This window comes from Diplotaxodon limnothrissa, linkage group LG20 (genome assembly GCF_057381915.1).
Source record: "Diplotaxodon limnothrissa isolate DT_005_m linkage group LG20, D_limnothrissa_male_GT1.1, whole genome shotgun sequence".
NCBI lineage: Eukaryota > Metazoa > Chordata > Actinopteri > Cichliformes > Cichlidae > Diplotaxodon > Diplotaxodon limnothrissa.
Window position 1 is genome coordinate 9,601,909 of NC_140615.1, and position 16,617 is coordinate 9,618,525.

At 40.9% G+C, this 16,617-nt stretch overlaps 1 protein-coding gene across 2 annotated transcripts in view; it reads right to left on the bottom strand.

The window, feature by feature from the left end:
• mgll (monoglyceride lipase) overlaps nt 1–16,617 on the bottom strand; it is a 43,202-nt gene that overhangs the window by 19,879 nt on the left and 6,706 nt on the right. For both annotated transcript variants that reach the window (XM_085344292.1, XM_085344291.1), the window contains 2 exons: nt 9,038–9,144; nt 1,140–1,276 (listed from right to left, as the gene is read on the bottom strand). In XM_085344292.1, coding sequence (XP_085200418.1) covers nt 1,140–1,276; nt 9,038–9,144 — 244 coding nt within the window. The remainder of the gene's footprint in view (nt 1–1,139; nt 1,277–9,037; nt 9,145–16,617) is intronic.

The following is a 16,617-nucleotide window of genomic DNA, read 5'->3' on the forward strand; positions in this document are numbered from 1 at the left end:
AAAGAGTCTTTTGACCACTCAGAGTAGAAAAGTACAATATAAGAACAAGTCAAGGAGTAATATGTTTAGCTTCGAGAATGACAAGCAGCTAGCATAACGGTCTGTTAAGTTTAAGATAGGGTTTTGAAAGTTAGTTGGCTGTATTTAAAATGGGAAAAAAAACCCAAAACGAATAATTCTGAAGGACTGCAAGTAAAATACAGCAGCCAGTAGCTCATTACTTAGCACCAGCTCCTTGCTTGTACAGCAGCTAGCTTTAGCTTCTATTCAGATGTAATGTAGATGATACTGGAATCCGTAATGCTTTCATTTTGCTAGGTAAATCTGTTTCATTAGTGGATAATAACAAATAAGCTAGTCAATGATGAGGCAGGTCAATAGAAGATTTCTACGCAAACTGACGAAAGTGAACACTCTCTGTCTGTGTCTGTCATGCAGCCACATTTGCCCTTGAGCAGGTCACTGAACCTGCGACTGCCCTGTTGGAGGTTTTCCGTAGCAGCTGCAGGCTCTCGGGAATCTGTGGCACTGTGTGAAAGGTGAAAGGTCAACTGGGGTTTACCAAGAACAGCGAACTTCGCAAGCCTTCCCTGAACTGTTGGTCTGTTATACTTTAGATGATAGGTAAAGTTTGACCATTAAACAGAAAAACTGTAAGCGGTTCTCCTAGCAAGTCAATTAATAATTAAAGGTAGCAAGTTACTAAGTATTTTACTTAGTATATTACTTAATCACTGCTACTTAAAAAATGCCTGATTCTGCTGATATTCAACAACCAGTTTATCTAGACTTGCATGTCCAGAGCAGCAGTAAACCATGCAACTAGACGAGGAACACTTTCCCCATTTACGTGTCAAAATGTCACAGGAAGCCTCATCAAATATGTGCTTGAGCGGGACTTGTACATTGGTTTTCGCCAGCTCTCTCGCTCTATTTGTGTCAAGCATACTGTATGAGGATCTCAGGCACATTATGCAATTTAACACCAAACAAAACAGGAAAACCAACCTGATCAAAAGACAACACTGCTCCCAGGACACAGAACAAGACAAAAGCCAAGGACATCATTGTGCAAACAATTCCAAAGACATGCATGGTTTATTCCAGGAACTGACACACATTCATGGAAAGTGTCTTACCATGGAGTGGCCTACAATAAATACAGGTAGGTCAGGGTGGCGAGACTTCATCAGGTCAATGTGCTGAAGGGAGTCTCTGATATAAATCTGAAAGTCCTTAATGTTCATCCTGTCACCTTCGCTCTGGCCATGGCCAACTGTGGAAGAAAGAATCAGGAAAGTTTAACACATTATTTAAGACCTTCAAAAACAAGAAAACTTCAAATTTTTTTATGAAAAGAGGGCAAAGTAGCATGATACAAGGGTAATCATAAGCCTAGAGTTATAGCTTATAGCAGTTCAACAAGTTGAATTAAACACAAAACTGTTGAAAGGGTAACTGCATGAGAATAAAAGGCAAATCACAGGCATACTATAAAAATATGTTTTACATTTATTCCTTAAACTTTTTAAGGACTGACTGCATCCACATACAATTCAACTCAAGGGGAAGCCTTCTGCTTTGGTGATGAGAGACGTAAAGAAAAATAAAGGAAATGATGGAAAGGGAAACAGAAAAAACAGGGAGAGTAAGAATAAAATGGACTAGTAGAGGAAAAGTATGGGGGAAGAGTTGAAGTGAAAAAAATGATGGTTCAAGACAAAAGAGGAGGGAAAAGGGGGCAAACAAGAAGATGAAAGCAAGAAAAGACGAAAACAGAGATGATAGAAGCGAGCTTGACAGATGGAGAGGAGGGAAAATATCTGAATATGTATGTGCACATCCATATATTATATATATGTGCTGTCCTCAGGCTTTCCGCACCAATAACTGAGAGGTGAGGCTGGCTGCCATGGTAACCACCAACCCAATAACACTAGCTAATAAACATTCACATGTGCATCTCACACCTTCTCTCGTTGGCTCTGTAATGTTGAAAGTGTGTCAGTGTTTAGAAATGCATGCTTCCTATAAAACACTCCAAAAAAGATGGGACGCATTCAAAAAATGTATGCTTATTTTGAATTTCAAGATGTTTTCAAGTAAACATGTGGAAGGGTTTACCACTTTTAAGAAGTTTGTGATGTTTCTTTTTTTTCTTTTTTTCTTTCTTTTTTGTTGTTGTAAAATTGCAGAGCATTGGTGGATGGTTATGTAGATAATGGTTTCATTATCTACATAACCACTACATGACATGGGATTAGAAGAATTCAGAGAAGTCTCTAAGCAAGAAAAGGGCTATGAAACTAGAACTCAGTGGCTACATATAAGCATCCATTATGGTATGAGAAGAGTAGTTTTTTTACATGGCCTGGCTAACCATAAATGCTGAACAGTATGTGAACATTCTGCCATCATTCCTCTCTAGGGCCCATGCGACCATCCCAGGTAGGCAGGGCAATCCCCAGCAAGTTGGAACACAAGTGTCTACAGGCACTGTCCCAAACTTCCATGTCCTATTTCAGAGGTGTGTCATCTAAGACAGTCCCACAGCATCAAGAGCTTCTCATCTACTCCAGTCCCTGATCCTCTACGTGTCATGGTCCTGGGCCATGTGGGCCCAGTATTCTGTTCCTTGTATTTTTGTATTTCGTTCCTTATTTAGGTCATGTTTCCTGAGTTGTCCTGTTATGTTGTTCCTTATTTGACTTCCCCTTGTGACTCTTATCCCCTGTGTGCCCCTCTATGTATCTGTGAGCCCTCATCTCCCCTCGTGTTTCATTTCCATGTTTCCCCAGCCCACTATGCCCGTGCTCTCTCTCTCCTCCTGTTTGCACCTCTGTGTACTTCCTGTTTTACTTTGACAGTCTCCCGTCAGTGTTGTTTACTCCTGCCATGTCTTGTTATGTTTATCTGTGTCAGCTGTGTTCCCATGTGTGGCCACTTCCCCTGATCATCCCTCTTGTGTATTTAGTCTCTGTGTTTCATGTAGTCTGTGTCGCGTCGTCTGTGTTTCCACCCTCTATGTTTCCATGCCCGGTCTATTGCATTCTTAGTCATAGCTTTACCTTAGTTATTCCCAGTTTAGGTTTCTGTTTAGCCACGCTATCCCTGCTGTATTTGTATACCTTGTCATCAGCCACAATAAAAGGCTCGCTTTTGTTTAAAGTTCACTCCCGTCTGCTCACCTGTGTTCGCACCTGGGTCCACCATACACACCACCGCACGGTCTGTCACAGCGGACCGTGACAGTACGAAAGGCATATAAGTTGGATTCTAGAGCGCCACTGCCCGACAATGTCTTCATTTCAGGTCAGCAGCTCCACCCTACTGAGTAGTTGGACAGTTTACCAGATTCCGCTTTGGCTGACTGAAAATCATATTCAATCTCCTCCTTAGCACAAGCCACGCATGGCTTGAGTTGCAGGTACCTTCCAACCTTCTACGAATTCCAACCAACCAAGGTCGACAGAACTCTTTCTTTCAGCTTGATGGCTGGGGTCCAGCATCTCATTCGGAAATGGCCACCACTGCAGGCACATCCCCCCTCACAGCTGTAGCTCATCTGAGGTGTGGATCTATTCAGGCTCAATGTCCACAGTCTCCCTCAGGATGCTGTTGAATCTCTGCTGATGGTGGGAGTTGAAGATCTCTGGGGTAGGGGCCTCTGCTATGTGCTCGCAGCACATCCTCAAACTAAACGTTTTGGCACGCCAGGCTTACCCAGCATCCTTCTGCACCACAAGATCCAACTCACCACCAGGTGGTGGTCACCTGACAGCTCAGCTGCTCTCTTATCATGAATGTCAAAACACATACAATATATCCAAGCTCTGAAATACAGAAAACATCTTTTCCAGGAAAGGGTTTGTTTATTTATTTAGTAAGACAATGCCAAACCACATCACCACAGCATGGGTTCATAGTAAAAAAAAAAAGAAAAATCTAGGTGCTAAAGTGGCCTGCAAGAAGTCCAAACATGTCACCCAATTTTTCTAAAAAGAATAATATTTCCTTTTTTTTAACATCTGATAGTTTGTCTTTTTGTCCTTTTGTTTTTCATCATTCCAGCTTCTTTGGAAAAGGGGTTGTACAAGAGCACGTCTTCACCCTCAGTGCTTTCCTGTCCATCAATAGCATCAAAAGCAATCATCACTGTGTGCAAATCAATGTCCAATCACAGCTTCAGTGATGGAGTGGTGCAAACTTGAGATCAATGCACAGTAAACCACCACTGCTCTATTCTTTCAATGGCTTCTCACCCCATTAAATCCATATCTTCTGTTAGTACAGGTAATAACAGGTATTCCTGGAAAACACACATATCCCCGCACACACCTAACCTTTTAGACAACTGATGGTTATGATAAGGCCATGAGAACATTCCAGGACTCAGATCCAACAAACCGTTTCATTACAAAAGCTGCAACAGGTAAAAAGAAAACAACCAACCCCCACCACCAAAAAAGTCCTATTTCCTCATCCTTTTTGCTTTGAACAAATGTGCATGTTACATACAAAGATTTTAGAAACAGTTATGAATCAGAGGAGAGTGAAAATAATGAATGTCAGCACGGCATTTACAGAATAATTATGAACGGTACCTAAATAGATTCAGAACTTCAGAACCTTTGTCGAGCTCAGGGAATCTGGGAATTTCTTTCCCTTGTTTACCAAAGTATAGACAAATGGAAAACTGCTTTGCTTCAATGACTTTTTGTTTTCCTGTGGAGGGATCCACCTCTGGTGTGTCACTGCTCTTTTTACCCACATCTCTGCAAATTTCCAGACAGGGAAGGAGACAAACCCTCACACATTTACTGAGAAACACAGCAGGCTTTTGGACTCTCTGTGGCCATAACCAGTCAATAAGTATCTGAAAATGCCTTGTTGCCTCAGTAATATGGTTTACAGCATCGTGGACTTTAAGTTCTAACCTGTGATACTTGCAGTGAATGAGTCAGGTTACGACTGAGCTTTTCATGTAGGAGAGAGAGAGAGGTCCTTTTTATTAGCCCATCATAGTATCTGCATTTGCATTATGAGATGCAAAGTCAAAAAGCCGTGAAGAGCATTTCTTCAGAGATACCCCTTACATAAACGATTTCCAGTAAGCGTTACAGCCCCCAGAGCATGGCAGATCAACAGATCTCACGCTCTCAGAGATCTAAGATCCAGATCAGGAAGGTGGTTAAAATCGACACTCACTAGTAATAAAGCATATAAAGATAATAAGAACTACAAAGGTTATTATTAATATTTGCTAGCTAGCTGGTTTTTGAAGTTTGCATTTTGCTTTTGCATTCTGTAAATCAGTAACTTTCAAAGAAACAACAGCCATCTGCAGCTTGATCTGTGAATATTGTTAACTGGTAAAAAAAATAGATGCAGCCTGTTCTAGATAGAAAAAAGAAAAAAAAACACCAGTCAATGCAGGGTGTGAATGAATGAAAACCTTACCGGCCCACAATTAGAAAGAAAACACAAGAGACAGAAAAAAGGAGAAAGAGTGAAACATCTCATCTGCGAACTCTATCAAGAGCTGCCCAAGGCGCTGTGTGTGTGTGTAAATGTGGAAGAAATAGATGAAAAACTGGAGTCTACAGGGACTTGTTCCAGTTCAGTATTTTCCATTTAACAGTGTGACATTTTACTGCGAGGCATTGAACAAACTGCTCCTCTGCGAGCAGCCTCAGCCGTCCTTATCATTCACTGCAGTTTATTATCTGTCAGCTCTTTATTAGGATCTTCACCTCTGTAAATATTTTCACATTTCTGCCACTGAGACTTTTTTGTCATCTCATTCTCACTCTTTTTATGTTATTATGGAGTTTTATTGAGTGCACAGACTGATGTTCAACGGCAACTGCTGCACAGTCACATGGATTTAAACGTCCCTGCTGTATTTAGCCCACGAGCACATCGTTCCTTGTTGATGGAGGCATCGGGACAGACATTTCCCTTTATCTAATTACTACTGACTAACAAGCCATTACCTAATTACTATCGACTAAAAAGCTAACACTCTGTGTCCTTCTCTTTCTACCCAAAGCTTTCATTTGAAAGAATTTTACATTTTCTTTTTTAAGTGAACACATTGAACATGTAGTGACTAGATTATGCTTTATAAACTATATCAAGTGCTTTTAAGGTGAAGTCAGTTCCATTTGAGAACTGCTCCCAGATTGTCAAATCCATCTGAATTGCATTCCTCTGAGCTTGGTTATTGGTTGCTGGCATGGATTTCTGATGGCTTTGCATAAAACAACTTTGCAAAGGTGGAAAGTAACGAATTACATTTACATGCGTTACTGTAATTGAGTAGTTTTTTTGTTTTGTTTATTTGTACTTTTTAAAGTCATTTTTCAAGTCGGTAATTTTACTTTTACTTAAGTATATTTTTTAAAAAGTATTGTACTTCGCTACATTTTCAATCACACCCATTACTGAGTAAATTAAAAGAACAAACAAACCCCCCCCCCCCCCCCCCCCCCCAACATTGCGCTTCGGAAATACTGCAGGGAATGATGGGTAGTAGAACAAATTGGCGTTGGGTCACGATAAAGATGGAGTCTGACATCGGTGGTACGGATCCAGCAAAAAAAGAAACCCCGTCGAATTCTGCTGACCCTGAACTCGAAGAAACCGATGTGAGGGACCATTTCGGCTTCAAGTGCAAGAAAGGCAACAGCTTTATTATAGAATAGAATAGAATAGAATAGAATAATCCTTTAATTGTCCCACAAGGGGAAATTTGGTTGTAACAGCAGCCAGAAAGACACATATACAAACAAATATTATGCAGTGTACGCTGTGTTTGCCCAGAGAGACCGAGTTAGCAGCTTTTAAAAATTCCACATCAAACCTGCACAAGCATGTAGAGGTAAGTTAAATTAAACTTGTACATTTATTTTAGCAAAAAGGCTGTGCTCAAGTTAATCACATTAAGTTAAGACATAAGCTGTTATTGGGTTATTTTTTTCTCCTTCTCTTTCCTCATGTTGTGCATTTTCCATTGTTATACCTCTCTGACCTGCCTTCCCCATGTGATGTTTGTGTAATGTACGTATGGTCAGAAGGGTAAGATGGTGCTGGCAAAGGTCGGCAGCCTTAATCCAATTTCCTTCGGGGTCAACCTTCAGGATCAATAAAGTTTTATTGAATTGAATTGAACTGAATTGCTCCTCAAAATGAACAGAGCAAGGCCAAGTTTAAAAAATTAAAACACATTTTTATAGCAGCTGCCATACAGCTCAATTCAGTACTTGTTCTCTTATTTGACAGTTTAGAACACATTCTCATGTAAAAGAATTATATGGTTTTGACAGTTGGTTGGTTTGGTGACCATTATCCATTTTGATGTATAGACTTGCAGTTTAACTGCCACTGCACTTTAATTTGTAAAGATTTTCTTTTAATTAAATAACAACTACTTTGAGATTTATCCCATTGTCTTTTTTGCACTACTCAGAAGAGCCTGTCCTCCTGCTGACAAAAAAGTAACTATGTAACTTTTACTCTGAGTACATTTTAAATGAGCTACTTTTTACTTTTACTTGAGTAAATTTTTAGACAGGTAATTTTACTTGTATTTGAGAAAAATTTCAGCAAAGTAATAGTACTTTTACTTGAGTAAAATATTTTAGTACTCTTTCCACCTCTGCAACTATGACTTCAAATATAAGTATCTACACTGGGAGCCCAAAGTGTACCTGGGTTCATTCCTTTTTTTTTTTTCTTTTGTTTTTGAGGAAATACAACCAAGGTGGGGCAGCACGGTGGCACGGTGGTTAGCACTGTTGCCGCACAGCAAGAAGGTCCTGAGTTCAATTCCAACACCAGGCTGGGGTCTTTCTGTGTGGAGTTTGCATGTTCTCCCCGTGTTTGCGTGGGTTCCCTCCGGGTACTCTGGCTTCCTCCCACCGTCCAAAGACATGCAGCTTGTGGGGATAGGTTAATTGATTAATCCAAATTGCCACTAGGTGTGAATGTGCAAGTGAGTGCGAATGGTTGTCTGTCCCTGTGTGTTGGCCCTGCGACAGACTGGCGACCTGTCCAGGGTGTACCCCGCCTCTCGCCCTATGACAGCTGGGATAGGCTCCAGCGCCCCCCGCGACCCTGAAAAGGATAAGCGGAAGCGAATGGATGGATGGACAACCAAGGTGGTCACTGTAGTCTGTCAACTGATCGTTTCAAACAAGGGTGGAAATGTGCCGTAAATGTTCAAAGGTGTTGATCAGGGAAATCCCAAAAGCTTTCACTTCCCCCGACCAAGTCACTACGTGAGTGATTCCTGAAGTTCTTTTTATGACTTCTGCTCCTAAGTATATGTGGCGATGTCTCAGTCTATAGCAAAGATTTACTGACCTCAGTAAACCCAAACCCACAGTGTATCTACACAATTACAGGCGTCTTTCTCAAAGGCACAACATTTAGGCGCATAATGTTTAACAGGTAAATTTCAAAATATTGGTGGTTAATTTAAAGCACCACCATAGCCAGTTTCTGTGTGTCATTTCACAGTCCACATATTACTCAAAAAGTTCACAGTTTAGTACCATGATGAGCCAGTTTTTAAACTTTGATGAATCCACTCAATCAGCCTTTTCAGCTGATGAACAATTATGGAAAGTCTTCATGATTTTTGATTGAATAGAATGCGTTAAAGTACCAAATACATCTTTTCACTCCATTAACAGCGGCCCTTCTGTGGATGTCAACATGGGAATTTGAAGCCTGTGCAGTTCTATCTATCGCAAGAGTTTCATAGTTTCCTTAATGAAAAGATTTCGAGAGTGCTATTAAGTGAAGTTTTCCTCGACATGGCATTAAAACAACAAAGCAGAGAGGCAGTGCCGTGGAACAACAGGGGAAAATGAAAACTAATTAATTCTCCCTGATAGCCTTAGTTCTCCTTAGTGATGGATTTTCTGTGCCAGTTGCTTTGCGTGCAAACTACCGATAAAAAATGAAGGCAGCCATATGTGTAAATGCATGGATGCAAAACAGCACTGTGATTTACGTGTTTGTCACTCACCGTGGTCGTGTGCAAATACCAGCAAGGAGAGTTCTTTCAGTCTCTGTGCCATCTCATCATATGGGCCACAATGTTCCCCAGCTCCATGGGCAATAAATACCAGAGCCCTGAGAGGAAAAAACACACAAAAAAATAGTTTAGCTCTTCACAAACACAGACCTTTATCCCGTTTTTTGTGCAGAACCGTACTTCCTAGATTTCCTGATAAACTCCTACACTGACCACTTAAAATGGGGTTAAAGTAGAATTGTTCGTGGATGGAAAAGCATCATCTAAATGTAATCTAAAAGAAACCTATTAACAGTAGGATTTAATTCACGCATCTGCCCACCACTTACTTGACTGGATGTGCATCAATGTATTTGCGTACGTGTGTCAAGGGGGGATTGTGAAGCCAGACATTGGGAAAAAATGGCAGATAAAGAATGGGCAGGCTGTGTTTTCAGAGATAACAGCTATCGTCCATCTGCCTGCATGCCTGCCTCAACCAATCCCTTCCTCTTCAACTCAAAACAGAATCAGAGGAGTCCAGTAAAACAAAGAGTGAACCATCACTGCTCATCCATTTTCATCTGTTTCTTTTCTTGCTGCTTATCCGTTTGGAGCAGGACACAAGTTGGAGCCTGTTCTAACTGACAATGAGCAAGAGATAAGGTACACACTGCACATGTCCATCACAAGGATAGCATAGAGACAAAAGATTCATTAGCTCTAGAAGTTACACAGTTGACAAGTATTTCTACTGCATCCCTGCACACTGTCAGTGATGTGTAACACATTTTCAGAATCTTACACCAACATACTGTTCTTCAAGCATGTAGAGACTTGCTTAACGCCTCCCTAAATATAACAAAGCATCATTTCTTCTTCTACACCCAAATAGACAATTTTATATTTCAAACATTAAAGGTATTTTGTGACATGAGGCTATTAGTTCCTGTGTACTCAGAAAGGGATATCTTTTGCTAATTAACAGTCTAGTCTTCTCCTGTCAGACAAGTTTCTTTTAAAAGGTTTTGCCTCTGCTATCGGTGCATATTAAGCAGCGGAGCGGCACCGAAATGCTCAAGCGTTTTTTTCCATTCTAAGCAGCAGCAGCAGCAGCACTGAGAAGGCTGTGAAAGCTTCAATCAGCAGCAGACAATTAGCCCAAATGTATTCAGAGGGAGGGAAAAAAGGAACCAAGTGAAACAGGAGGAAAGGAACTGAAAGTTTGAGGCAAGCTGAGGGGTGGATGCAGAGGAGTATAATAGAAGAAGATGTTCATCAGGCTTCATTAGCAAATTTCACTAACAGCTCTTTTCCTTGTTTTTTTTTTGGGAGAGAGCCGTCGCTTCGGGCTACATGTTCCTCGGCTCGCAAAAAAAAGCATGTGTGTGAATGACCATCTTTGTATGAGAATAATATTGTGTAACACACATGCCAAGGGGCAGCAGGGGATTATTGGGGTTAGTCTAAGCTAACCGTAAAGACAACTGCATGGTGAACAATAGGATACACGCCCTCTTTGCTAATTTGCTGTCTTTGCTTTTCAAATGCCTCCTATGTCTGTGGGATCTTATCATTTTCTTCCTCTTTCTTCCAGTGTCCTCCGTCTTTCTCATCCTTCAGTAGGTTTTACTGTAGCTTAATGGCGCTTCATCTGTGTAGCTACTGTCTGATGGCAGCTAACAGTAAGAGATGTAAGGATTTAACTGAATCTTAACATATGTTTCTATTCATTCAACAGCAGGAATCTCCAGAAGAATCATTTTCAGAAATATTCAGGCCGCAGTGATGTGTTGGGTCAGCCTTGCAAAGCAAGCAATTTCACTTTGCTAAATGTCTCCTAGGAAGAGGCAGGAGGAGTTCGCTTGAATCAATTACTTGCAAATAGTTCAGAAGACTGTGGTATTTTGACATTTGACTCTTTGTGAAATACAAACTTTACCTTTAACTGAGTGGACGAGTTCTCGCTACAGAAGAAGAACAATAGGAGTTTCAAAATATCAAATGTTAGTCACGTGCACTTTTGGATAACTGGATTAGACGATATCTGGAATTTACACTTTACACTCATACAACTACATGAACCATTCAAGCCATAGGTGCATATTGTATGTCTGAGAAGACACACATGCGATATACAACTTTGAATTGGAGTTTTCACAGGACTCTGTGCAGTCCTGTTGTACGGCCCAGATTGGGTCGAGCTTTAGCTTTCGGACAGATCGGCTCACATTAACTCTAGAATACGTTGGTAGGGAGGAGCTCATAGTCAATTCAGTGACTGCAAGGTGCCCACATGCTGTAGCTGCACAACAGGTCCAAATCATCCACCCTCCACCACCATGAGTTTTTTGCACACAAATGCTATGTTTAATTTTTTTGCCAAAAATGGTGCTGTGCACTATGGCTAAACATCTCTACTTTGGTCTCGTCTGTCCACAGGAAAGAAGTCTGTTGCAGTTCTGTATGTTGAATCTGTATGTTGAATTAATGATGTTTAGAATTGGAAGTTTTCTCTTGATGTCTTGAAAGCTGGAGCAGCTGCAAATGAACTCTAAGCTGTATCCTGGTGTGGCTCATTACACTTGCATGATGAATCTTTTGCATAATGAATTAGAGCTCACATTATTTCATACATGAAGCTGAAATACTTAAATCATACAAAAAAAAGAGACTTTTCTCACCCCTTCTCATTATTTCTTTTTATTCTGTCTTTTCTCTCATGGGAACCAGAGACCCACTTGTCTCTCACACAGTTTTAGCTGCTGGAACAGCATGGCTTATAACCAGCCTTATTAAAACACTCATGCCTCCCACTGGCTCTACTCAGAGCTACTCTAAACAACCACAGGCCTAAACAAAACCAAGGAGCTAATCCCCTTAACACAATGCTGATGGACTACAAGCAAGATTATAGAACCTACCAGCAGAGCTCAAATTCTCCAGTTCAAATGCAAAGTTAAATCATTTCTGGCATTTTGATGCTCGCAAACAGTAAAACAGAGGACACAAATAAGTCCTTGTACATTTTTCCACAGGAACTCTTGCCACAGGATTATTTATGCTGTCTGGCTCTAGGCATTTAAGCATGTCACAGAGCTTAATCTGAGAAAGCCTCACAGCGATGAAATGTCATTGGATTAAAAATAATGCACAATACAAGTACTATATGGGGTTTGCAGTTGGTGTCCTGTCAAGTTCTACATTTTTGTTTTTAACAGTGGTCTTTATAGAGAGCATGCCTTTTGCACAGCATGAGATTATTTTTAATGCAACAGGTGACTGGAAGAAATCTAGGAACCAAAGCACCTTGCACTGCTATACAAGTTCTTTAACTCTGCAACATGAAATGCAGTGGTAGAAGACACACAAAGACTGCATTGTAACAAGTCTGCTCGATTCAAAACATTTCAGACCTTCAGACTTTCGTATGAGTCAGTAACTTCCAAGGTGACAGGAAGATTTGATGCAATCCCAGCAAAACAAAGTGGATATGACAGAGAAGAACGATGTGACAGGCGGAAAATGACAAGGAGGTTTGGAGAGAGAGAAACTGTGACAAACTGCTATGGAAAGCTACGCTAGAAATGGTGGTGTTATTATAGAAGGTGTGCAAGGGTGTGCTTGACAGTAAAAAACACACACGCAAACAGACAAGAGAGCGACTGCTGTGTGATGGAAAGAAATGGAGGCAGACAGACTGCAGGCAGTCTCATCAGAAACCCAGTAAACATGGTTGAGACAGCAATGTTATCTTGAGGGTAAAAACTGGTGGCAGTATGATGGCAAAACACTGCAAAGTGCACGTACTAAGGACTGGGCCCCTGTCATGCTCATGGGCTCAAATATTTTTAATTTGGCTTTCTTCCACTGCTCTTTATGTTTCTGTGGATTCTTTCTGACTCTCTTACTCCAGACGATGTTGAAGGCAGACTTATATCTCAGAGGCCAACGCTGCCGTTTTTCCACCAAGATTAAATATTGAGGAGAGACGGTCAGCCGACAGTTATTTAATGTCAAGATGTTTACCGGGAAAGTTTACACCAGTGAAATGAAAACTCAAACCAGAAAAAACAGCTAAATATTTACGGTCTTTAGATAAATAATACTCTTCTGCACCGTGAAACATTTCAAATAAAAAAACGATCAGTTCAACTAAAGAGCGCACATGCTGTTGAAATTCCAACAAATGGTATTAATTTAATGTCAAACAGCCCGTTGTTTGTGAAAGGTTTAAAAATGAAATGTCACAGTACATTTGCCAGCTGTCTACTTTCAAGCAGAAGGACATCAGCTCAGGCATGAGATGCACATGTAAAGCAGGGCTTCATATCAAAAGATAAATGAAGTGAACTGGTCTGCACAGTCAGCGTCCAGTGCAAAAACATCCTGAGAGGAACGACGTTACCATACATGAGTTATGGGCAGCGTGTGTAATAATGGCTTCACATTAACATGTTAACCTGTTCCTCTGTTTCATACAGTAAACAGGAATAAATGAACCACAATTGTTTCACCTTCCACTAATCATGTTACTTTTAAACTGAGTGAGCAGGGTTACAGTTTAGAGCCTGTGCATACAGGTGGATTAACCATTACTGAAACATAAAGAAATTATTTTGGTAATCACCAATACTAATTCAGGACAGCTGTAGCATAAACTTTGGTGGTCTAATAAATTTGATAAGCACTCTATATCAAAATAAAAAGCAGAAAGTTCAACTTTTAACACTAATCCACAATGTAAAAACACTGATTGCTGTAATATTTTGTCATTGGCACAGAGAGTGTTAATGATGGATTCAATCCCCCTCAGCATGGAGGACACGAGTAACGCACACAAAAGCGTTTTTTCCTATTGCACAACTTTTCTCTTTAAAATAACCCCAAATGGTTGTGGCCCAGCCATAATTTGATTTTAGCCACATGCTTTGAATTGTTAACAAGCTGGAATATTCCTCTCCTGTCAGGTTTCTGGAGACTGAGAGAGTCAGTCAGTCCCTATTTTGGTATACCCACAGGCTCCTGTGGTGCTGCCTATAAATGTAAATAGCCATTACATTATCACACTCCCACCTCTTAAGCATTTACTGGAGCTTCACACCAAACATGCTGGACACCGTCTGAGCTGAAGAAATGTACTGAATCTGAATTGACCAAAAAACTGTACTTCCGATATTAAGACTTTTACATCTTCACATTTACACGCATACTTTGAGCTGTCACAAAATTCTCTTGTGCCAAGACTGAAGCACTTCCCCAGAGTTTTATGGGGCTTGACTGCTCATGAGGTGCACCATCTCTGACATCGTTTTAAAAGCAGAGCCACACAGCTACTGTGATAAACGGCACTGTACTCATTTTGTACCTCCTGATTACTGCGGCAGCTCGATTGTGATTCATTCTTATTTTGTCACTGTTCTGTCTGTATCCTTCTCCATTTTTTTGAAGTGTCTTGTTCAGATTTTTTATTTAGTAGAAATTATTTTCCCCAAGGAGCCCAAATACAGACATGCAGATAGACCAAGAACACTGGAAATCATTGGAACTAATGCATATGTCTGAAATATGAAGCTATTACGATTTTGAATAATTTGACATTTCAGTCATATTGCACAGGTATGCACTTACACCTGTTGCATATTTGTTCTTGTTTATAATTTAAACCAATGGTGATGTAATGCTATAGCACTTCATTTACTATCTTACTGCATTTTAATATGTTTTTTATCACTACTTGCTGTTACAATGCATCACTGTTATCATAAGTGTTACCAAATTACCTACCATAACCACCTGAAGTGGCTATTTATGCTTTCAATTGGAAAATCCATGGCTCAACTCATTTTAATGTAAAGGCTGCTGGAGGTGATAATTATGCAAAAATGATTACTTACTGTTTAGTAGATCACTTGGAGTCAGTTCTTTTTTTCTCTCTTTTCTATATTAATTTACAGTAAATTATCCCAGCTGGCACCTGGAATCACCCATTTGGGAAATTTCACATGGTGCTCATATTTTATACTCAATTACTCAGCCTAATTTCCCCCCAAGCTCCAACACGAAAAGAAATACGATGCAGTGCATCTTTTGTCTTCATACTGTATCATGGATACAGTGGAAATGAGCAGCGAGGAAATTAAAGAGGCTGACCCCAGAAACATGAACACACAAAGAAGCTTGTTTAGAGTTTATCAGCAAAAAAGGCTGATAAGACCATGGCCTGTTTACACAACCTGTGCATACACCGATCAGGTATAACATTATAACCACTGACAGGTGAAGTGAATAGTCCTTACTATCTTTTTATCATGGCACCTGTTAGCGCATGGGCTATATTAGGGGACAGGTGAACATTTTGTCCTCAAAGTCGATGTGTTATAAACAAAAAATGGGCGAGAGTAAGGATTTAAGAGAGTTTGGCAAGAGACAAACTGTGATGGCTAGACGACCGGGTCAGAGCATCTCCACAACTACAGCTCTTGTGGGGTGTCAGTGTCAGTCTGCAGTGGTCAGTATCTATCAAAAGTGGTCCAAGGAAGGAACAGTGGTGAACCATCAACAGGGTGATAGGCAGCCAAGGCTGACTGATGCATGTGGGGAGCAAAGGCTAGCCCATGTGGACCGATCCAAAGCACGAGCCACTGTAGCTCAAATTACTGAAAATTTCACAGACCCGGCTCTGGAGGACTGGGGGTCCGTGAGCAGTTTTGACTGTTGTTGTTGTTGTTATTGTTGTTGTTATTATTATTATGATGATTATTATTATCGTTATTATTTGGTGATGTGTGTGTCTTTCTGCACAATGCTGTGTTAGTCTGTGTTCCACTCATTATATGTATAGGCAGGGTGTGGGTGTGTACATGTGTGGCTGGAGGATGGAGAACAGCCACATGCAGGCCTGACGGGTGTGGCCCTGCAGGAGGACTGGCCACACCTGAAGTTCCTGCCACACACCTGTTGGTGATCAGGGCTCGTCGGGGGAGCTACTTAGGAGAGTGTTGGAGCTCCCGCCAGGGTTGGTGTTGATGGCTGTTTCTGTGGTTTCCCCCCCAGGTGGAAGAGTGGACCAGAACAGCAGCATGCACAGGGTGTGCGAGAACACAACAGCGGGGAGCACGAGCGCACACACACGGGATTCAAGGGAGCAACGGGGAGTTATTGTGTTTACAGCCTTCACTGTAAATAAAGTGCACTGTTTGCATCGCAGAACCATGCGTTTTGGGTCCTCATTCCCCCATATCCCCACAGTCTGCCAGCCAGACCGTGACAGAAAAACTGTAGCTCAAATTGCTGGTTCTGATAGAAAGGTCATAATGTGATGCCTGATTGGTGTACGTGTGCTGTATTCTGTAAAAATACAGGTGTACAATGTATGTGTGTGTGGTATACTAGTGTCCATCCGAGTAGTGGAAGATCTGTCAATCATTGTTTATATCCAAGTAGTCCACCCGTCGACTTTTCACCTACTTCCTGCTTCTAGGGAAAGAACTTTCAGAAGCCTTTGACCTTTGGCCTTTCCTCTAATCCTAATGCAAATAACAAATACTGAAAAAAATAAAGAACTATATAATATGGCTTTACGTTGTATA